At 44.1% G+C, this 22434-nt stretch overlaps 6 protein-coding genes across 6 annotated transcripts; 2 read left to right on the top strand and 4 right to left on the bottom strand.

Annotated features, from left to right (window-relative positions):
• Positions 1 to 5586: 5586 nt before the first annotated feature.
• On the bottom strand, positions 5587 to 7972 carry FPOAC1_012615 (uncharacterized protein; the record flags this gene model as incomplete). The annotated part of the gene is made up of 4 exons (XM_044856965.1): positions 5587 to 5905; positions 5956 to 6486; positions 6536 to 7078; positions 7128 to 7972. The coding sequence occupies 4 exons, from the start codon at positions 7970 to 7972 to the stop codon at positions 5587 to 5589; spliced, it is 2238 nt and encodes a 745-aa protein (XP_044704278.1).
• Positions 7973 to 8615: 643 nt separating this feature from the next.
• FPOAC1_012614 (uncharacterized protein) lies at positions 8616 to 8953 on the bottom strand (the record flags this gene model as incomplete). Its single annotated transcript, XM_044856964.1, has 2 exons — positions 8616 to 8661; positions 8748 to 8953. 2 exons carry the CDS (start codon positions 8951 to 8953, stop codon positions 8616 to 8618), a joined length of 252 nt encoding a protein of 83 aa, XP_044704277.1.
• A 2929-nt stretch (positions 8954 to 11882) lies between these two features.
• Positions 11883 to 14844, top strand: FPOAC1_012613 (uncharacterized protein; the record flags this gene model as incomplete). The annotated part of the gene is made up of 3 exons (XM_044856963.1): positions 11883 to 11934; positions 11977 to 13459; positions 13590 to 14844. 3 exons carry the CDS (start codon positions 11883 to 11885, stop codon positions 14842 to 14844), a joined length of 2790 nt encoding a protein of 929 aa, XP_044704276.1.
• Positions 14845 to 15031: 187 nt separating this feature from the next.
• On the bottom strand, positions 15032 to 16449 carry FPOAC1_012612 (uncharacterized protein; the record flags this gene model as incomplete). The annotated part of the gene is made up of 4 exons (XM_044856962.1): positions 15032 to 15280; positions 15337 to 16151; positions 16202 to 16374; positions 16433 to 16449. The coding sequence occupies 4 exons, from the start codon at positions 16447 to 16449 to the stop codon at positions 15032 to 15034; spliced, it is 1254 nt and encodes a 417-aa protein (XP_044704275.1).
• An 836-nt stretch (positions 16450 to 17285) lies between these two features.
• Positions 17286 to 18908, bottom strand: FPOAC1_012611 (uncharacterized protein; the record flags this gene model as incomplete). The annotated part of the gene is made up of 1 exon (XM_044856961.1): positions 17286 to 18908. The coding sequence occupies one exon, from the start codon at positions 18906 to 18908 to the stop codon at positions 17286 to 17288; it is 1623 nt and encodes a 540-aa protein (XP_044704274.1).
• A 737-nt stretch (positions 18909 to 19645) lies between these two features.
• FPOAC1_012610 (uncharacterized protein) lies at positions 19646 to 22425 on the top strand (the record flags this gene model as incomplete). Its single annotated transcript, XM_044856960.1, has 2 exons — positions 19646 to 21436; positions 21484 to 22425. The coding sequence occupies 2 exons, from the start codon at positions 19646 to 19648 to the stop codon at positions 22423 to 22425; spliced, it is 2733 nt and encodes a 910-aa protein (XP_044704273.1).
• Between the last annotated feature and the right edge of the window lie 9 nt (positions 22426 to 22434).

Here is a 22434-nt window from a genome sequence, read left to right as displayed (position 1 = left end):
GCACTACAATTTCTATGGCCACAGCAACAGTCAGCTCAAATCGCGATCATGTTTTCTTCTGGCAGCGACAAAAGAGGACATCTCCCGGCAGATTGAGTCGTTGGGGGATTTTACCAAGATGAAGACTGTTGGAAAGAAAGCCAAACGTATTGGTCTACTTTTCTCATCTGCTAAAACTGTCATGGATGTCAGTCCCGACCGATGTGAGGACATTCCAGACGTTGAGACATCCGACTACGTTTTCACCGATGGATGTGGCTTGATTGCCCCAAGTCTTGCCAATGATCTCTCGCGACGAACTCGAATAATTTTTCGCGATACTCGTTACACGCCTTCGGTATTCCAAATCCGCTATCGGGGATACAAGGGTGTCGTCACATTTGACAAGCGTATGGAGAAGCAAAAAGCCCTGCTCAAGTTTCGAAAGTCGATGAAGAAATTCAGTGGCGGTGATGATCTTTCGTTTGCAGTTGTAGAATATTCCAAGGCGCGTCTTAGTTCCCCCTCTAACCCTTCATTGCTAATATCGTCATGTGTAGCCATTCTCCTACGGGTTTCTAAACGACGAGACTATCATTCTGCTGCATTCTCTCGGTATCTCCCAAGAGACTCTTCTCTCCAAACAACGCCAGCACTTTGACCTACTCAGAAAAGCAAAGACCGATTGTCTTGACGCGTTCCGTTTCTTGAGCTACGTCAACCGACCCGACCTTGCAGAACGCGTCTTCCTCGAAGGAAGCGAGAGCATCAAGCCCCAGATCAATAGCCTAGTCAACGCCGAGTTGAAGAAAATGCTGAACAAGAAGGACGGACAGAAATGTCGCATCTTTGTTCAAAAGTCGCGCCTGCTCTTTGGCGTCTGTGATGCGTGGGATGTCCTACGCGAAGGTGAAGTCGCAGTCAAGGTCACCATGGAAGATAATGGACTAGCTCATGCTCTCAAGAACACCGAGGTTACTGTCATCAGAAATCCGTGTCTTCATCCTGGAGATTGGCAAAAGTTCAAAGTTGTTGAACGGCCTGAACTTGACCGTTTGACGGATTGTATTGTGTTTTCGACAAGAGGGAAAAGACCAGCGGCGGATATGATGTCTGGCGGTGACCTTGATGGCGATACATGTAAGAATAATCTTTACCTCGTTAGGATTGCATAGTGCTGACATGATAGTCTTTGTCTGCTGGGACCCAGATCTGATACCATCGACCATCTCAGCACCAGCGTTATACCCTGGGGGCCGAGACCCCATCACGTTCCGCCCGATTACAGACGATGATCGCCTCGTATATTTTGCCAAGTACAATAATGCCTCGCTCGGTCGAGTAAAGAACCTATATCTCGACTGGGCACGAGTGACAGGACCCATGAGCCCCCAGTGCCAGGAACTCAACCGCCTCTTTTCCCAGTGTGTAGATGGGAACCGCATTCGGATTCCTGAAAAGTTGCAATCTCCACCGAAATTGCCTGACGATTCGCCCCCATTTATACTTGATGTCCTTCACAATGAGTCAAGAGATCAAGTCAGCCGGTTAAGTCTTTCCCAAAATGTCGACCTAGACGGATACGACATCGATGCAATACAGCTTTTATTGAGCCGTGAAGATGTCGCCATCAGTGAGTTTGAGTGCGTCAAGTTGGCGTATACCTGGTGTATAAAGAACAAAACATCTTTTGAGAGCCTTCTGCATCTTTTTGACTTGAACGTTCTCACTTCAGAACAAAAGGCTTGGGTCCTAGGTCACGTACCGCCGTCACCTACTACTCCTGGTCTGGTTCTGAATGCTGTATGCTCATCCGGGATACTTGAACGTAGTGAGTTGGAACACTTTCGCTTGGATTATCCTGGTATCAAGTGGAAAAGAACATACGACTCGTCAATAGACCGTCTCGCCACCTTTCATGATGCCGTTGCTACCAACATGGAATTATTTCATCGCACCCTCATCGTTTTTCAGCCTGACGAGCGATTGTCTCTGGCTATATACATACCCAAGTTGATAGAACGTTCCCAAGACTGTGTCATTGATGATACAGCCAGACTCTTCTCTTTTCCACATTCTCAAGGTCCTGAAAGACAAGCACGCCTATCTGTACCTACCAAGATGGAGTATCAAGTATACTGCGACGGCAATCTTTTCCAGCTCTTTCAGAAAAGCCGAGGTAACACATGGGTCTTTATCTCTCGACCAGGCCAAAATGATCAGGATTATCGCGAAGAGAACAACAAGGGTGACAGAAGGAGAAAGCGACAACAAGTGGTGGATCGAGGGGATCAAGCAGAGGTTATCGCAAGTATTGATCTGAACAGGTTCAGTCGACAACTTCAAACACATATCGGTCGTGTGAATCGATCCCCGGTTACAGCCGCGGTAAGTTCAAGTTTCTCATCAGATTGAATGCAGCTAACCCAAGGCAGGAAATCTATGTCATCAGCAATCGAGATGTCTCGTCCATGCGAAATTTGGATCTCTGGCTTGAACAGATCGACACTACCGAGATTCTACCTCTTTTCTCTGAAGAACCGAAAGTTTACTCTGTCCCGGATCGTAGCAACGTCTTATCAACATCTGATCCGTCGTGGCTTATCAACATTGTAAAATGCAACGATTTCGCTTTGTTATTAAGCTTGGAATCTGCGGATCAATACCACCAAGTTTTCACGGCGGTCCGAAAAGCTAACGACACGGGATTTCTCTTACAGTGTTTCGAGCACATCCTCGGAAATATCAAAGATTGTACCGTCGACTCAAAACAAGTATTGAACGTAACGATTGAAATGCTCCTCACCGATCCCGGCCTGGCGATATCTTTCACATCATTTCTTTCCGACGCTCGCACAGACAAAGATCAGGAACTAGTCGAGTTAGTGGAAGCCTCACTACTACCAATCCTTCGAGCATTCGTTCTGTCATCCAACGCCATGGGTAACCTGATCTTGGAGCCGCTGAAAGCCATCGTCTCCAACATCTCACCCGGAAGCCTATCCTTGAGTGACATGGCAGAACTACTCGAGCTTGCAGCTTTGACATTACGATCAACCGATCTCGCTTTGGACTTGTTTCTGGATATCTTGCAGCCAAACGCGCTTCGTTTCATGACGGCAGACTTAGAAGTGGTCAAATATCTGCTACGTAATCTGATGGGGATTGCTGTGGAGCATGTTGAGGAAGCCAATGCTGAAGCGAAACGTCTGCCTGGACTGTTGGAATTGAAGCTATCGCCAAAAGACAAAAACGGTAGTCTTGTGGATATTGACTTCAGGATTGACCTCACTGGAACCCCGAAGCAAGGGTCACACGTGCGCTTGACGACTGCGTCACTTCCGTCAAACGTGCTGGTCGGCAGCAACTATTCGATTGATGCTCTGGTTGTCTTTGCAGAGACTGGGCGTGCGCGCTTCAAGTGTCTTCATCCTCTTCCAGCCTACTTTGCAGAATGTTCATGGGTCCTGGAAGATTGTGGACCATTCGTGACCTGTAAGTCCATGATCGACGCGGTGAAGGATCTCTGTATCTACAGGGAAGAGTGCTGCGGAGTCTCGGATATAATCTTTGGGCTCCACTCAACTATCTCATTGCCACAGCCTGAAGAAATATACAGCAAAGTTGACAAACTGAACGAGAGCCAAAACAAAGCCATACAGTTAGCCGTCGACAGTTCTCTCCTCTGTCTCTGGGGTCCTCCGGGTACTGGAAAGACTGAGACAATTGTTGAGATGATCTGTGCTCTTCAGATAGCCAACGAAAAGGCACGGGTTCTTGTCACAGCGCCGACACATAATGCAGTGGATAATGTGATGCGACGTTACATCAAGCGGATCCAGGAGCAGCCCTTGACTCGGAAGACTCAGCCCAATGTACTGAGAGTGTCTACAGAGGTCCGCAAAGTTGCGGACGATCTACGCAAGTATACTTGCGATGCTATGGCAGGCCAAGAGATCCACAGTGATTACAAAGCCATGAAAAAAGCCACCCAGATGATCAAGCAGAGCGATCTAGTATTCACGACATGCATTGGAGCTGGAATCGGTCTACTTCGATCACAGTTCTATGACATAGTCATCGTCGATGAAGCATCTCAGCAAACAGAGCCAAGCTCGCTGGTGCCACTTGTTAAGGGTTGCTCAAAGGCTATTTTGGTTGGCGATCATGTGCAGCTCCGACCAACGGTACAGCAAACCTCACTTGCACTTGACTTTGATGTGTCTCTCTTTGAGAGACTGTATACCGAAGCTCGAGATTCGACTGAGAGTAGCTGGAGCACGCTAATGCTGGACACTCAATATCGCATGCATCCCAAGCTATGCGAGTTCAGTTCGGGGGCGTTTTACGAGGGGAAGTTGAAGTCTGGAATAGGCATGTCTGATAGACCACTGATCAACTCGAACTTTCCGTTTCCGCCTGCGCAGAAGGGCCATTCAGCTACGCCAGATTATGAGAGAGCTATCTTTGTCAACTGCGACACAAACGAAATGCCGGGAAAGTCAAAGGAGAACAAAGGACAAGCAGAGCTTTGCCTGCATATCTGCCGACTCTTAGCATCCGAAAACGACACTCAAACTATCGTGGTGCTCACGCCTTATACCCGACAAGCAGAAACCTTGAAGCGTATGTTATCAGGGTTAACCAAGGACATCGAGGTTTCAAGCATCGATGGTTTTCAGGGACGCGAGGCGGATATAATTGTCTTCGTGACCGTTCGTTGCAACGAGCATCGTAGTATTGGATTTCTAAAGGATATGCGCCGTATGAATGTTGCTTTGACTCGTGCAAGATCGGCAGTCATTGTGGTTGGACATCGGGCGACGTTGACGCAAGGGACAGAGGATGAGGAGAGTTCAGTGATGTGGAAGAGGTTGTTGGGAACTTTGACAGAAGTGAAATTGGAGGTTTGAAGAAAACCAAAGCGGAAAAAGTAGAACATTATTATCTAGAGGTTGAATATTATTATTTAACCTGGATGTTAAGTAACGAACCTACCGAATGTGCAACCTGCCTCCTTCTCAAAGCAAGCGGGCTTTATCAAAGTGGTCAATTTTCCCACCGACCTAAAGGATTGCAAACACTCTTTGTATGATTCTCAACCTTCAAGCTTGTACTACCCTGTATTAGATATTGATACGTCTTACGTTAATACTAACTACAATTTTATGTTGTCAATTATCACCGTATCTTCTAAATACTGCACCCACTGGGTAGGAGAAAAGTTGGCCTCCTGGGTTTAGGGTATAGAAATAAACAGCCTCAGAGCTATAGTCTAAAAAGCATAAGCTGAGCTAATAATGTCGTCCCTTATGCTTTTAGCGGCCAATTCTTCTGGCACCCTGAGGCGCACTCAAACTCGTAAAGCATCATATGGATACTTATGCTCGACATTCAGTAGTATGTTATGCATCCCAAGCTAGACGAGTCCAGTTTGAAGGGGGGGGGGTTGGGAGGACAGGTTGAAGTATGGAACAGGCGTTTGAAACAGACCACTGATCAGATTTGGAATTTATGTAGTTATTGTACTAATAATTGTATAGAATAGGGTACATGGAGAAGAAAATGATAATGTTATCGTGGCTATGGCCTTGATTCTTCCTCCCTTTACTGAAGAGAAAAGTCATCAAAAAGAAAGTCAGGAGAAGCGGTCGAGCAAGAGACAGTAACAGACATGGACGTAGCCTCTTCAGCTGGTACGAACCCGTATTCGAACGCTTCGTAGCTGTACGAAGTAATCTCGCGGTAAAGTGGAATGGTTTCAGTAGTGGAACCAAAGGCGATCGTGAAGGAGCAATCGGAGGGTTCATATGCCGACCCAGCCGTCCAACTGAACTGGAGGCTGTAAGCCTGGCCTGTAATTAGAGAAGCGGCCAGTGGTTTGGTGAGTGTAGCTGATCTCTTGGTGGATTCAAGCTGAACATATCTATATTGTGTTAGATTACTTGCAAATCACCAATCGTGGAAAGAACTCACAAATAATTGTCGCCTGAGTTTGCAGAGGGTTCATCAGCTGCACCTGAAGCGCGGATTACCATGCCGTTGTTGCCAAACCAAGCATAGGTACTGTCTTCAGTCGTTCGGATCTCGAAGCTGGGGTTCTCGATAAGTGCACCCGTCACAGGGAATGCCTCACAACCGCCAACTTGAATCAGGGCAGTATCATCGACGTAAACAGATCCCAGCTGCTCATTGCCATCGTTGTAATCGCAATAGAAAGCAATTTGGAGAAAGAAGTCATCGGTTGCTGGCATGACGAAGCGAACTGAGTAGATAGTGTAACCTGTCGAAGAAGTTGCTCCAGCTTTGACTTCGGCATTTGAATACCTGACGGCGTCATTGTAACCACCGAAGATATAACACTTGCCGTTGTCCGGCAGGGTGCTTGGCTTCCAGAAGAAATGAAAATCGTAAGTTTCACCTTGTGTAAGATCTGCTGGGTTGAAAAGTTGTTCAAGGTAGGTGCCATCGTTCACTCCATTAATCATAGTTCCGCTAGGGAGTAATCTGGTGGTGGTTAGATTTCTTCTTTAGTGAAGTGGGCAATCTGACTTACGCCTCCCACTCGCCGGTTCGCGCGTTGGATACATCATTGACAAATTCTCCTCTGTTGAAGAACACCCATCCCTGTTCACCATTCACGGGCTCAAAACCTGGGACTTGAGCGGCATTTACAGGGCAACGAGGTTGCTCTGGCCGGGCAGGGATGAGAAGCGTGGACTTGGCGGGGGCGTCGGGGTCGACAGGAGTAGCATCATCACACGCATTGGTGACATCCAGAACCGATGCATCATCAATAAAAACCGTAGCTGTGTAGCCGTTGTTTTGTTGGGTACAAGAGACACCGATTTCGACAGCCGGGTCCAGGTTGTCTGCTGAAATGAAGCTCGCCGAGTACAGATGATATTCCGTATCAGACGGAAGTGGTATCTGGGTCAAAGTCGTATAATAATCGAATGTAGTAAACAAGGTGCACTGTGTATTGGCAGGTGGTGTGGATGAGAGAGCATAGTAGAAGCGGATAGAATACTCAGTGCCTGGCACTATATGTACTCGCTGCTCCATGCGTCGTTCTTGCCCACCAGGAACCGGGAGAACACTGTTATAAATTAGCTCAAGTCACTAGGAGGTTAAAAGTTTCAACATACGCTAGACCGTCACCTGTGCGAGCCGCCGCAGAGTCGACTTCGACGCCGCCGCCGCCCCAATAGAATCCCCAAGCACCCTCATTGTCTGAAGGCTCAAAACCGGGCTGTCTGAGCATATTAGTAGGCTCAATGCAGACTGAAGTTGTAGTTGTAGGGTCGGTTGAAGTTGTGGCATCGGCAGTTGTCGTTGTCTCAGCGGTTGTTGTAGCATCCGTGGCCGCGGTAGTATCCGTAGTCGCAGTAGTATCGACGACCGTTGTAGCATCCGTTGTAGCATCCGTAGTGGCTGTAGTATCGGCAATTGTTGAGGATTCCATATCCGTACTGGTTTCAATGAATGTCATAGTATCAGAGGATACTGTAGGATCGTTTGATGTACTGGTGTCCAATGATGACGTGAAAGTTCCAGAAGTCGTGACATCGGTAGACGTCGTCTCATCAGATGTAGTAGGATTACCAGAAGTGGTGGAATCTTCAGATGCGGTGGGATTGCCAGAGGTTTCTGTTGCTGATGATGTAGCGATTTCATCATCTGATGTTGTTGGGATGCCTGACGACGTAACATAGCTGAGAGTTCCGCTAGTAGAGAAAGTTGGGTTTCCAGTGGTCTCAGAATTGCTAGGTGTTCCGAAAACTGACGATGTGCGATCTTTTGAAGTTGTTGTCTCAGATGGAATGATGCTAGTGTCCAAGGTGGATGTCGAAACGACGGGGATCAACGTCTGGGTTTCAGTCCCAGATGAGGTTAAAGAAGTCCTAGTTGATGGTCGGCATAGACCTGCGTCAACTCCCAAGAGGTTGAACGCCGCCACATAACCGACTGCAACTGCTTTGAGCGAAACCATTTTAAACGAGTGACTGTTTCACGACTTGATGAAATGAACAATGGAGCGTTGCAATTCCTCAGAGGTGGGAATCCCGTCATCTATAATGAGGAAACTGGAGAGGTAACTAACCCATAGCTTAAACAGGGGCATAATTTACGCGGTCATAAACTATCGATTTTTCATGAGCTGAAACGCATTTAGTTTCTTTTGCAGGATCAATAGTTTCGTAGTAGTGGTCCCGCAATTTTTGATTGTCTACTTGAGCTAAAGCCGATTTGATCAAGTCTCGAACTGGGATTAGTTGACGTTCTTTATTCCCCTGTAGTGAGTAACCATATTGGGAAATTGGTGGCGTTGTTGCTTCTGCATCTGCATTTCTAGCCTTATTTCCCCTTTATTTGATGTGTTGGCGCTATATCCCCTTTCAGCCGGTAACAGCACTATTGATTCTAATACGAGACTATTGAGTTTTTAAAAACAATCTTTATTTCTAGTATAACTTGGCACTGCATGGGACTCGTGTAAATGTGGATAGGGGTGATTATGACACGAATCACCAATCAGAATAAAGACTGGTTCATCAACATCTAATTGCAACGGTCCCATGAATCAGATCATTATCGTCTATCTGAGCGTTTGGGGCCGATTGGAGCCGATTGGTTCAATTGCGAGATCGTCGTCCCTTCCAGTCAACCGAGAAGTATAGGCTATATGTGTTAGTTATGGTACATATCACATAAGCCATGCAATTCTTCTTACCGCAGTTCCCAGTGTCTTCTAGCACCTGCCGTACTTGTAGGTAAAGCATTGAGTGCTGGTACCGGCGGGCACGCATGTGTAGACGGTGCAGTAGCCGCCGACACAGTTTTGACCACCAGGGCAACTAGCGCGAGTATCGATGTCTCGAGCGGCCATGTCGTCTGTCCCAGAGACAGGATGGGGAGCGGGAGCAGCGATGGCAGCGCTGAATAGGGCAGTGATAAAGATAGCGGTCTTCATGGTGATCAGTATTCCTGGGTAGTTGCTGGGAGTTCTTGTGGTAGATTGTTTGGGTTGTAGAGTGATAGAGAACTACTCATTGTCAGGAATGATAGGTGATATTTATACTTCAAAGAATCGATTCTTTGCGGGTTAATGCTCTAGGTATCTGGGCTATTGATGCTTCCGTCACGGAGGTGATGCATAACAAGCCGGGCGGTGAGTAGAAGTTAGACCATCTTGCAGCTTGTTGAGAAGGAAGGATTATGCGTCTTTGAGGCACAATATCAACTGAGGCAGGATGATCCCGAACTGCAAAGCATTAGAGAGTCTCGAGATAGTCTCTTCCAGAGTCATGACATAGAAGGATTAACAACTATCCTAAAATGGCCCACCGCGGTCGATCTGCGGGCCGGCGTGCCGATTCAGACCCATTGTCCTGTACATATTTATCAAGCTTACCTCTTGTAAAGCGTTGTCTAAGCTGTAAATGCCCGCTTTACCTATTTAAGCAAGAATCCTACGGAAGCACGATTTCTCTACAAGAGGAAGGAGCAGTATTTTATTGATAATTGCATGTAAAAAAGAGTGTAATATCATGCTAGAGCAACGTTTCTATAAGTGGAATGTATTCTACCCTAGATAAAGATTGTAAACTAAAGTAACCATACGACCTGAGATCGTAGTCTTGTCCATTCGTTTTGAGTAGATGTCATCTTTCCACAGTATAACCCTACCGCTGTATTAGATTCTATGTTCACTAGAATTGGGTCTACGTTTCTGTTTAGAAGACTCAACGTTGTCGTTGTTTATTGTCGTGATATTGGTAAAGAAGCTGATTGTCCTCTAGTGGTTTCCTATAGAAGTAGATATACACTAATCTATAAGTAGTAACTTCTTTAATTTTAAATTAAGACAGTATTATATTAAATTTTATTATATTAAAAGCTATAGTATTAATTATAAGCTTTTTCTTTTTCTCTTTAAAATTTTTTTTTTTTTAATTTTATAAAATTTTTAATATAATAAATTCTAATTTAATAAACTTTTTAATAATATTATTTTTATTAAATATCTTATAAATTATTAATAATTTATTTTTTTTATTAAAAATTATTTTAAAGATTAAAAAGTAATTTTATTTAAAATATTTTACTTTATAATATATTAAAATTATATTATTTTTAAATTTTATAAAAAGCCTTTAAAGCTTTTTTTTTCTTTATATAATAAAAATTTAAATTTTAATTTATTAATTTAATAATTAATTATATAATTAAAAGTATTATAATTAAAAATAATAAAAATAATAATTTAATTATTATTTATATTAATAATATTTTAATTTTAAATATTAATAAGAATATTATATTAAAAGTAAATAAAGCTATTAAATATTTTTATTAAATATTTTTTTTTAAAAATAAAATTAATTATAAAGGCTAAGCTTTTATAAATAATTTCTTAATTTAATATATAATTAAAATTAATAAAGACTTTAAAGTTTATTATTTTATATAATAATCTTATTAATATTAATATTAATATTAATAAAGAAATATTTAATAATTAATTTTTAAAAAGAATAAAAGTTTTTATAATAATTATTATAATTTTAATTTTATAAATTATAATATATATCTTTAAATAAGATTTATATTAATATTTAAGTTTAAAAATTATATTTTTTTATAAATTAATTTTAAATATATACTTTAAGACTTATACTTTAAAAATTATTAAATAATAATTAAATTAAAATAGTATATATAGGTAACTATAGGTCTTACTATTTTAAAAGTTATATAGCTTTAAAAATCAATATAATTATACCTTTATAAAACCCCTTTTTAAGAATAACCCTGCTATAAGTATATATATTATAGGGGCTTTAGCGCTATAACTACTGTAAATTCAGGCGCTATAACTACTATAAATTCAAGCGCTATAACTACTGTAAATTTTAAGCACTATAATTACTATAAATTTTAAACGCTATAACTACTGTAAATTCTAGGTATTATAATTACTATAAATTTTAAGTTCTATAATTACTATAAAATTAAATACTATAACTATTATAAAATTAAGTATTATAACTACTGTAAAATTAAGCGCTATAATTACTGTAAATTTTAAGTATTATAACTATTATAAATTTTAAGTATTATAATTACTATAAATTCTAGGCACTGTAATTACTATAAATTTTAGGTATTATAATTACTATAAAATTAAGCACTATAATTACTATAAAATTAAGCATTATAATTACTATAAAATTAAGTATTATAATTACTATAAAATTAAATATTAAAATATTACTATCTCTATTTATTAAATAAATTATATTTATCTAGATATTAGCCGAGGAGCTAGGCCTAATTAGGAAGGTAATGCATTTAAAAGGATAAAAAATAGCACCTTTGGGGTCAATCTAATGATAAAAAATAGAAAATTCGACTTTTGGAACAGTGAGCCCTATGGTCGCCCGTAGCGCATTCCCCTATGGCCCACATAGCCCACCGGTAGGCGACTCAGCTCGCTAGCTCACTACCACATCAGCTCATGAAATTCAATAGCGTGTTTCCTGACTCACTTACAGTAATGGATACAGCCAACAGGAAGCTACTATGGGACAAAAAAAATAGGCAAGGCCTCAATTACCGTGCAATAGCCAACCGATTCAATTAATAGAGGATACTAGTGTCTTGCTGAAAGACCCAGGAACAACGCCTCTTTACGCTACCGGATCTAGTCAGTTAATACGGTTGGTTACTATAACATGAGCAGTCTTTCTCCCTTTACTTGGACATTTTATAACATAAACAGAGCAGTAGCGTGTGAAAATTTCCAAGGGAGGACAGACGTCCCTAACTAATACTCAAATCGATAAATCTACTGCAATTAGTTCTCCACGTTTGACACAGTTTATCGCCAGCTCTTCGCCATGAGGTCACAAGTAACGCTTTGTGCCCTCTGGGCAATCCTCATACCTCTCTGTTCATCAGCGTCGTGCAATCAACTAAGCAACCCCTAAGAAGGCCCTTCCAACACACGATTCGAGGTTTTTTGCAATTCATACTCAACCGGCGGCAATCAAATCGGCCCCTCCTTCGAGCTTGACGATTTGGCGTCATGCATCGACCTGTGTGCTGTTACCTCAGATTGCAAAGCCGCACTCTTTGACCGCAGCCAGTTCCTTTGCTACTTGCTCGACGAATCTGATGGCCCAGCATCTAATAATCTGTATGACTCGGCTATTTTGCTGCCATCTGAACCAACTACGACAACCGCGACTACAACTGCTGCCGTCGCGGCTATAACATCTGACGTTTCGGCTCCAACATCTTGCAGTCAACTCGATAATCCATCCAATATTGACGGCGTGGAATTCACACTCTTCTGTGGCAATCAAGCAACGGGCGGTAATGCGGTCGACTATAGCAACCAGCTTCAAAGCTTGACAGAATGCATGGAATTCTGTGTTGGTAACCTAGCTTGTCGCGCAGTCACGTTCGACAACTCTTTTCAGGAATGTTACTTGTACGATGGATTCAACGGTTTCCAGAGTGACTTGAGCAAGGATATGGCTGTAGTATCATCTCGACCGGCTGTCACATCTACAACTGAAGCTTCAGCGGAAATTCCTACAATTACATCATTATCGGCATCGTATGAGACCTCTTCAACGATTGAAACCACCTCAGAGTCTATGGAAACAACAATATACACCAGCTCTTCAGCATCCACATCATCCGGGTCCCCAGAGACTACATCAGCGGGTACAATAGAGTCGTCATTGTTTACAACTACATTAAGTGAAACCTCTGAAGCAACTACTTCACTACCGACAACATCGTCACTATTTACATCATTATCGTCTTCGCAAGACACTCCCTCGGGGTCTACATCTGATTCTGCACTTCAGTCTACACTGGAATCTACATCTACTTCAGCTGAATCTGCTACAACATCACTAGAGGCTGTCTCCTTATCAACTACACTGCCAGCATCTACATCAACCGACTCTTCATCATCGCTATGGTCAGAATCTGCCTCAGAGACTATATCGGGTGCCCAATCGGCATCTACATCAGCCGAGGAGTCAGCTTCTCTAGAGCCTACTACTATCGCAATAAGTATTGATACAACACACATTGATAATACCAACATCGATATGTCGACCGCGGAGACATTGACGACTGAAACACCATCCATAGAAACATCAACCGTGGAGACATCAGCCACCGCGATCATATCAACATCAACAGGATCAAGTTTGAGCGATGCTAGCCGTGTTTCCACTGAGACAGAATCCTCATCAGAGGTTTCCGCTCTGCCTTCAGCCTCATCAACACCATCTGCAAGGAACATTCCTATCCTCAGTGAATATGCCTTCACAGGGTGTTTAAAATCCCTTGAGGGTTACCCATCATTTCAAGAGGTAGCAACCGATCCAGAAATGACTACCCGAAAGTGTGTCGACTTGGCTTTCGGAAGTGAATATATCGGTGTCTATCAAGAGTAAGTTTTCCTTCTTCCTGTGCCGCTTAAAGTGTGTCTTGAGCAGTAAATGTCCTGGCTGTTCTCGACAACATAACTCATATCATCTGTTCGTTTCTTATCCATGCATTCCCATGCTAATGTTTCTAAGGACTTGTTACAAGGCCGATGTGCTAGATGATACAGAATTCATATCGGATGCACGCTGCGATCTCACATGCCCTGGAGATCGCACTCTGTTCTGCGGAGGTATTCTCGGCGGCGAACAAATGATTCTGCATCGAGCGATCGCGCCTAATCTACTCCTCACCCTCTATCGCAAAAAGCTTCCCTCCACTTCCGATGCCTTATCCTCTTCGTTCTCCGCACCTCCCTCTTCTTCCTTACAGGCTACGGGATCCCAGGGTTATGGAGGGACTTCTGAGTCAAGCGGTACTTCACAATCCATTCAAACAGACTCTCCATACTCTTTGTCCTCCCCCACAACTGAAAACATTGGCTCAAAGACTCTTTTGGTGTCTGATTCCACTAACACAGAGACCAACTCTGAAACTCGTCTGCCAACGTCTCTCCCTACCCCAACAGCCATCTATACCGCTTACTCGACTCCAACTATTGACGATGCTTACACCAGAACTCGACTTGCCGAGACAGTAACCACTATTACTTACTCTACTGTCAACCCAAGCAATGCTGCATCTCTCACCACAACTTGTGTTCCTATTACCCTACTATACAGCCCTTGCGGGTGTAAGAACCAGGTATACCCAACAGTGGATATGACAACTGTTGCCTGTACCCAAGGAGGGGATATTGTTACCCTGACAGTTCCAAAAGCTGCTTATGAGACTGGCCGTGTGGACTATACACACCCAATCGTTCAATATCCTTCAGGCTGGAATGAGGGGCATCAGGCACATGCTGGCAGCAGTAATTATCCTACGGGACAGCCTGCAGGAGGTTCTCGACCTGGTTCGAAGAACGGTCAACCTGAGTACCCTACCGTTGCTACAGGATCACAGGATTCCTATCCAAGCTACAAAGCACATCACCCAGTGATCCCTACTTCAGTTGGAGGATCAAGTGGTGATGATCAACCGGAACAAGGGAACCCGCAGCCATCTGTTCCAGCTCAAGGCTCAGCAGAGGCCATCAACAATATGCCGATGAATCCCTCTCAGCCATCATCCCCGAAGAGCTTGACAACGGAAACACGCATTATTACTACTACTCAACTCGGCAATTCAGCACTTCCATCTCAATCATCACCTATTGACCAGGGCCAAACTACTTCAGAGACGAAGGGGCTGCCCTATAATACACCAGTGGTTGTTTCAGAAGCTTGCATAAATAACCTTACATTGTGGATTACTATCACTGCATTAGTTGGAATATTTTTAATGTAAGAAGATACACTACGGGGGCCAGATCTTTACGCTTGGGATTGGGACGTTATTATTTAATTTAATTATTCTCTACCAACACTGGCCTGTGTTGATCAATGCCAGTAAAACCATAATAATTCAATAGTAATATAGACCCCACTCTCTGACATCTCTTAGCTACCACTAAGACCTATTATACTCTCAAGACCTATTGGATAATTTCACCTCTATTATACTTCTGAATATCGGTAATCATCGCTTGTGTGATCAAGCCGCGCTCAATCTGAATATCCCGATTTGATGGCTCAGCATAATGACTAGGCCAACCTTCATCTACCTTGTCCTCGAGCGCAAGAGCATGAGCAATCAAAAACTTGACCATCCATTTGTCAAACCTGTATGACTCAATATTCTTTGAGTTAATACAGCTTCGTTGAAAGACCACTAATCGATTGATCTAGAGCATATATTAGTATATGTACGTTGATTAACTGGATCTGGAAATAATCTCACCATCCTCTCAACACTTGGCCAATATCTCCTTAGCTGTACCAAAGATTCCAAATTCGATCCAAGACGAGCCCGTGAGTCTTCAAGCTCATGAGCTTCGCCAAACATGAATGTATGCAGGAGAACGGAAGAGGACACGATAGTGACGTGACCCACGATATTATACAAGGCTTCAGCTCCAGGGACTTCTCTGGACGCCTTGAGTACTTCGCAGACAACTATAGCATGCTCTTTACAAGTTGCAGAGTATTTTCTACTGTTTCTTGTTTGCGGTCGACGTCGATCCAGGTCGTGGTAGAATAGCAGAGTGTAATAATGATGATAGCCGAGGTGAAAGGCAATAAAGACACGACCCAAGCCACGATCCACAAATGTTGCCAAGTTTTCCCTTGAAAACGTAAGTGTAGGTCCAATGGTATCTTCAAAAGCGACAAGTTTGTTTTCGAGGTGTCGAACCGTATCGTCGATTAACAACTCGTCCCATTCAGTTGTATCAGCGAGATCTTGGTGAAAGTTCTGTATTTCGGTATATATCTCGACCAGATTCACCATGTAGCCCCAGAGACCAGGCTTCCATTGCGAATAAGGAATATCCGGGTCTCCTCCTTTCATTTGGTTCCAGATGTACTCATCCATTGGGGGTCGAGGGTGAGCATTTTGCCATTTGAACTGTCTTGATAGATTGGATCCACCGCTGGCCCAGGTGTCGATGATGAAGCATGTCCAGTATATTCTTCGCTTGACTTCGCGGGTGATACCATCGTCGGAGTCATCAGAAACGCCAAGTTTGAGGATTTGAGACATCCGGCTCGCGAGTCCTGGTGAAGTCATTAGATCAAGAGTCTGTCAAGACGATCGTATAACATACCAAAATACAACGACTCCGCATCAGCGTCGCCTTCACCAAAGAAGTTGTTTCCCACCAAGATGCAGGCCTGGATGTTCTCTATGCAGATATGTTCAAGGTCGTCTTTCAGGGCTTTGGTAGCTTCAGCGCGATACATCGGCCCCCGGGCAACTACGTCTGGTTGCGTTGCAAATCTAGCGCCGTGTCAGATCTAGAACACCAACATTGCAACGAAATTGGATATTGTGGTACCTTGCTGACATTCCCATCATGGCAAGAAGGACAGGTTTTGATACTGTCCCTTGAACAACACTTGCTTTGAACGATGGTTCATGAAATAGGCTATGCGGTGAGTTATGGATGAATCTAAAGTAGAGATCAACCAAATATATTTCTTCTTCTCGTATGTCAAAGTGAGGTTGAGGCGCCAGAGGTCTTGGAGCTGTTGATGATTCGGATGGTAGGGAAGTTTCTACATTTCCAGGACATTGCAAATTCCGTTGGATACATGGAGAACATGGTAGATTGGATGTACGATCGCACTTTCGTTTGCTTATCCTGCAGTTGAGACATGCTGTAGGTGGTCTCATTCTTCTAATGGACGATGTAAATGCATATGTTGGTGATGATAGAGTCGAGAGGAGAAATTGGGCAAATGTAAACTTCAGTGAGTGGGGGAATACACTAAACTACTATAGTGGAATTGGCTGATCACGTGTGTATCTGTAGCTGAACGTTCATGGCTCCGATCCTGTATGTACTAAATTTACTATGATTGTCCGTCTTGTCGAGGACCAAGTGTTTATTAGGGTTTGGAAATCACGTACAATTGCCACATGATATTTTCATCTGCAAGTCTCCTTACGTGGTTGGGATTTGAACAAGATGCTGATATCTATCTAGAGGTCATAATACGTAGCAGGTGTAAACAGATTGTAAATAATTCTTGTACGGTGAATATTGCAATGCATATGCAGCGGACTAATATCATGGAACTGGAACTGCGTTTCACAGAGAGCAATAGGGATGCGAAAACATTATTTGATACAAAATAACGCATTACCAGATTCAATTGACTAAAAGACTACTAAAGGTTCTTATCAACCTAGGCATCTCGAAGTTTTCCCTCCGCACCATTCTCAATCGCATATGCCTCTTCAGCACGACGCTCGGCAAGGGTGACATGCTTGCGGAACTGTCGAGCAGGAATCTTATCCATGAAAAGCTCGTCCAACTCCTCGTAGCTCCTCATGCGAGTCTCGGGAACGAACAAGAACGCCAAAACAGCAAAGATAATCATAAAGCCGCCAAAAATGAAACCAATTTTGGCTTTAAGATTGGCATACTCGGGGTTGAAGATGTATGGTGCGACAAACGACCACATAGTATTGACAGCTGAAGAGATGCAAATAGAAATCGCAATTGTCTTGGTTCGGAGTACTGAAGTAGGAATCTCTCCTGCGATGGTGTACACAGTCGAGCCGACACCAACATTGTAAAAGAAGTTGTACATGGTGTAAAACCCAACAGATGCGGTAACAGCAGCCGTATTGTCGACTGACCCAGAAATACCCATACACATCAGGAGACAAGCGAGGGCAACACATCCAGTGACGTACATAGGTCGACGGCCATAGAAGTCGCCTACGAGGAACGCGATGGTTGCACCAGACATGGAAAGGATCTGAGCACCAATCTGAATCTGGAAGGACTTGCTGTCGCTAATTCCAAGGTATTGATACATCAAAGCACCATAATTGGAAACAAATCCCAGACCAGACATTGGCTCTGACAGAAACACCATGATGGCGATGAGGGATCTTCGGAGGTTGGTTCCCTTGAAACAGTCGAGGTAAGAACCAAGGTTTTGGGACTCTGCCTCCTCCAGAGTCAACTTGATACGTTCCAAATGTCCAGAAGCATCCTCTGGGTCGGAATACATTCGTTCAAGGGCTTTTTGGGCTTTATCCATCTTGCCTTTTCGGACCAAAAAGACTGGGGATTCAGGCATCAAGACTTGACCGACTAAAGCCACTGCTGCAAAACCCCACTGTGCAACAATGAGGGATTGCCAGGACCAGTTGGTATCCCACTGGGAACTGAAGTTGGAAAGAATGGCAGAGATGAAAGGGCCAATGCATTGAGCAAGATTACAGAAACCAATGGTAGTGGAGCGGATTGCCAACGGCGAGACATCAGCAACGTACGCTGTGCAGAGGTTTTGAAAAGCTCCAATGGCGATAAAGTTGACCATCTTTCCAGCAAAAAACATTTCGATAGATGTAGAGGCAAACTCAACACCTACAGAACCAATGTTGATGGCTGCAGCAGCAAGAACAACTGGTTTGAAGCCGATGATATCAGCAAAGTATGATGAAGCCCAGGCACCAAAGATAGCAGCAGCATTTGAGCCTCCACTGAGTGCTGACTGCCAGCTAGTCTCGATAAAGTAATCGCCCTTGTCATCTGGTTTGCCGAAGCGTTCCTTGAAGACGGGAATACTAATGACTGAGCCTGAAGACTGGTTCTCAAAACCGCGAACGATCAGAGTCCAGAGCATAACTCCGATCCATAGAAGAAGCCATGGATCCTTGCGGAGTGTCTGCAAGTAGGTTCTGTTGTGTTCTTGCTGTTGAATAGCATGACCGCGGGTATGATTTGCAGAGATGTGGAGGGATTTGGAGGTGTTGGATCGCTCAATATGGGCTGCGGATTCAGGTTTCTCCATCTTGGAAAGATTAGATACAATAACGAAATGACAATTGATAAGTTCCACTGAAGCAGTTTGTATGGAGATATCAATTGGTAGAGAGAACGAGATAGCAGATCCCTCGGTTCATATTTATGTGCAGCATTATACCGACAATAGAGTAGCAACCTGACAATTTCCCCGCATAAACAACCCTTGTCGTCTCCAGATTCATAGCGCGGGGACCCCAGACGGAGAAAGAACTAAACTGAAGAGGCAAAAGTTGACATATCCAATAGGAAAACTTCAAAGCCGACGCCAGTAGAAATAGCGCCGGCTTTGAACTCGTTTGACTGGAGAGTTTTCCGGATCTATACCCCATCTTTATAGTAACCTCCTGTCACCAAGATTTCAGAATATCAGCTGCTCGGGTCTCGATTGACCGAATTGAAGTTATGATCCAATCATTACCAAGTAACGGGATTCAAGACCGTATCATATTGGAGACATGGAATGATCAGCAGGTAACGGTTCGCAAGTTAATACACCGAGTCAAACACTAGTCTTTATGGACATTGCTCCGATACACAACCCCATCTCTTCGTTCCGTATAGCTGCATTGGCTAATGAGTGGCTTCCTTGCTACACTAAACAAAACTGGGGTTTTCTCCTCACCTCGGGGCTGGCCTGATTTCTGCCCGGTATAAAGAATCGGTCCAAGTAATTTCTCTCCTTGACACACTTCAATACATCCATTCGGGTCATTTATCACCATTATGTCTCTCAAAGTAATTGACGTTCGCTTCGAGCACTATCGCCACCCCAATACTTTGGGCGTTCACGAAAAGAAACCACGCATCTCGTGGCGCTTTCAAGACGCACCACCAGGCTTTGAGCAAGAAGCCTATGAGATACAGGTCAACAAGCTTTCTGGACAACGAAAATATCATATTTGTACTGTTGCGATTGAATCAGCTGAGTCCTACTTGGTACCTTGGCCGGCCGATGAGCTTGTGTCTCGTCAGAGATACACAGTCTCAGTCAGAGTAAAGGGCAAGGGTCAAACCACTTTCACTGAGTGGAGTGACGATGCATGGCTAGAAACCGGTATCTTTGAAAGAAGTGGCTGGAAGGGCAACTTCATTTCGGCACCATGGTCAGAAAAAGACAACCACAAGCCCCAGCCAGAAGACCTCTTTCGAAAGCGGTTCTCATTGAGTGGAATGATACAATCAGCACGACTGTACATAACAGCTCGAGGTGTATACGAAGCCGAGATCAATGGTCAACGCGTCGGTGATCAGTTCTTAGCACCGGGCTGGACTTGCTACGATGATCGGTTGACATACCAAACTTACGATGTCACGGAATTTATCAATGGACAGGACAACTGCTTGGGTGTCCGTTTGGCCGAAGGATGGTTCACTGGTCGCCTTAGCTTTGACGGCGGCCGAAGAAATATCTACGGTACTCGAACGAGTTTACTGGCACAGCTAGAACTACAGTTCGACGACGGGTCTAATCAAGTTATCTGGACAAACAACGAGTGGGCAGTATCTCAAGGTCCCATTCGCCAAGCAGAGCTTTATGATGGAGAGAAGTATGATGCCACTCTCGAAATATTAGGGTGGTCTTCTCCTGGTGACATAAATGGTCCTTGGAAGAAGGCGGAAGAGTTGCCATTCATTTCGGAAGAGATTCACCTTACCGCTGCTATTTCTGAGCCAGTTCGTCGCATTGAGAATGTCGCGCCTGTTGAGAAGATTGTCACGCCAACAGGAAAGACAATCATCGACTTTGGTCAGAACCTGGTAGGCTATATCCGCATCAAGCAGGTCAAGGGCCTGCGCGGACATAAAATCACATTGCGACATGCCGAAGTTCTCGAGAATGGAGAATTGGGCACAAGGCCTCTTCGGAAATGTGATGCCACCGATGTCTACACACTCAGAGGTGATGCAGAACCAGAAAAGTATGAGCCAAGGTTTACCTATCATGGATTTCGCTATTTGCAAGTCGAAGACTGGCCTTGGCCTGAAAAAGACGTCACAGACGCTGTCGAGGCTGTGGTATGTCACACGGATATGGAAGAACAGGGATACTTTTCATGTTCGGATGACAAACTGAACAAGCTATTCAGTAATGTCCGCTGGAGTATGAGAGACAACTTTCTTTCGATACCTACGGATTGCCCCCAACGAGATGAACGTCTTGGATGGACAGGTGACTTGGCATTATTTGCCCCAACGGCTACTTTTATCTACGGTTGCTATCCAATCTTGAAAGACTGGCTCAAGGGTGTCTGGTTTGACCAGAAACAGCGAGGTGGTATCCCTCCGATGGTCTCGCCCAACGTGCTTGATAAGTGCAGGATCTGGGGTCCTATCTGGCCTTGTGCAATTTGGCACGATGTTGTTGTTTTGGCGCCATGGGCTTTGTACCAAGAAACAGCAGATCCATCAATTCTAGCTGACCAGTTCAAGTCTATGGAGACTTGGTTGAGAGTCATTCCTAGAAACAAAGAAGGGTCTACTCATCTTTGGTTCTTTGACGCGGATCAACTTGCGGTATGTACATGACGAGAACCTAAGAAAGAACGTAACTGACTTTTTAGGACTGGCTTGATCCGAGTGCACCACCAGACGATGCAGCTAAAGCTACTACCGATCCTCCATTAGTTGCCAACGCATTCCTGATCCATTGTCTCGACATTATGGGCCAGGTATGCAGTGTACTGGGAAAGGCAGAGACTAGCTCTTACTACACCACATGGGCTGAGAAGGCACGCGCCGAGTTCAACCAAGAATACGCTTCTCCAAATGGCCGTCTCGTATCAGACACTCAGACTGCTTACGCTCTCGCCATCTGCTTCAATCTACTCAACAAAGAACAGCTATCACACGCGGGCTCACGACTGTCAGACATTGTCAGACGAAATGGATTCCGCATAGGCACAGGCTTTGCCGGAACGCCGTATGTCTGCGAAGCCCTCACCCGAACAGGCCACAGCAATGTGGCTTACGCGATGCTTCTAAACGAGAAGTGCCCGTCTTGGCTGTATGCTATTTCTATGGGCGGCACAACAACCTGGGAACGATGGGATAGTATGCTACCAGATGGATCAATCAACCCTGGTGAGATGACCAGTTTCAACCACTACGCTTATGGAGCTGTAGCCAAGTTTATGGTGGAAAGACTTGCCGGCTTACAGCAAGTCGAGGCTGGATGGAAGAAGTCGAGAGTGCAGCCAGAAATTGTGGGAGATTTCAAGTGGGCGTCTGCATCTCATCTTACACCTTATGGGAAGGTGTCAAGTTCTTGGAAATTGGAGACTGAAGATGGCAAGGATGTGCTACATGTGGATGTTGAAGTACCAACCGGTACCACAATGGAAGTGGTGTTACCTGACGGAAATCACAACAAGACAGAGATTGTTGGCTCAGGAAAATGGTCTTTCAAGGCGAAATATGAGAAAAGATCTGAGTGGCCAGTGAAGGAGACAAAGTTTATACTGCAGGAGATTGTTGAGGAGACTGAGAGAGAGAAAAGTGTTTAGTCAGCAATA

This window comes from Fusarium poae, chromosome 4, assembly GCF_019609905.1.
Source record: "Fusarium poae strain DAOMC 252244 chromosome 4, whole genome shotgun sequence".
In the NCBI taxonomy this organism is placed as follows: domain Eukaryota; kingdom Fungi; phylum Ascomycota; class Sordariomycetes; order Hypocreales; family Nectriaceae; genus Fusarium; species Fusarium poae.
Note: the sequence above shows the minus strand (reverse complement) of the source record. Positions and strands in the feature narration are given on the sequence as shown.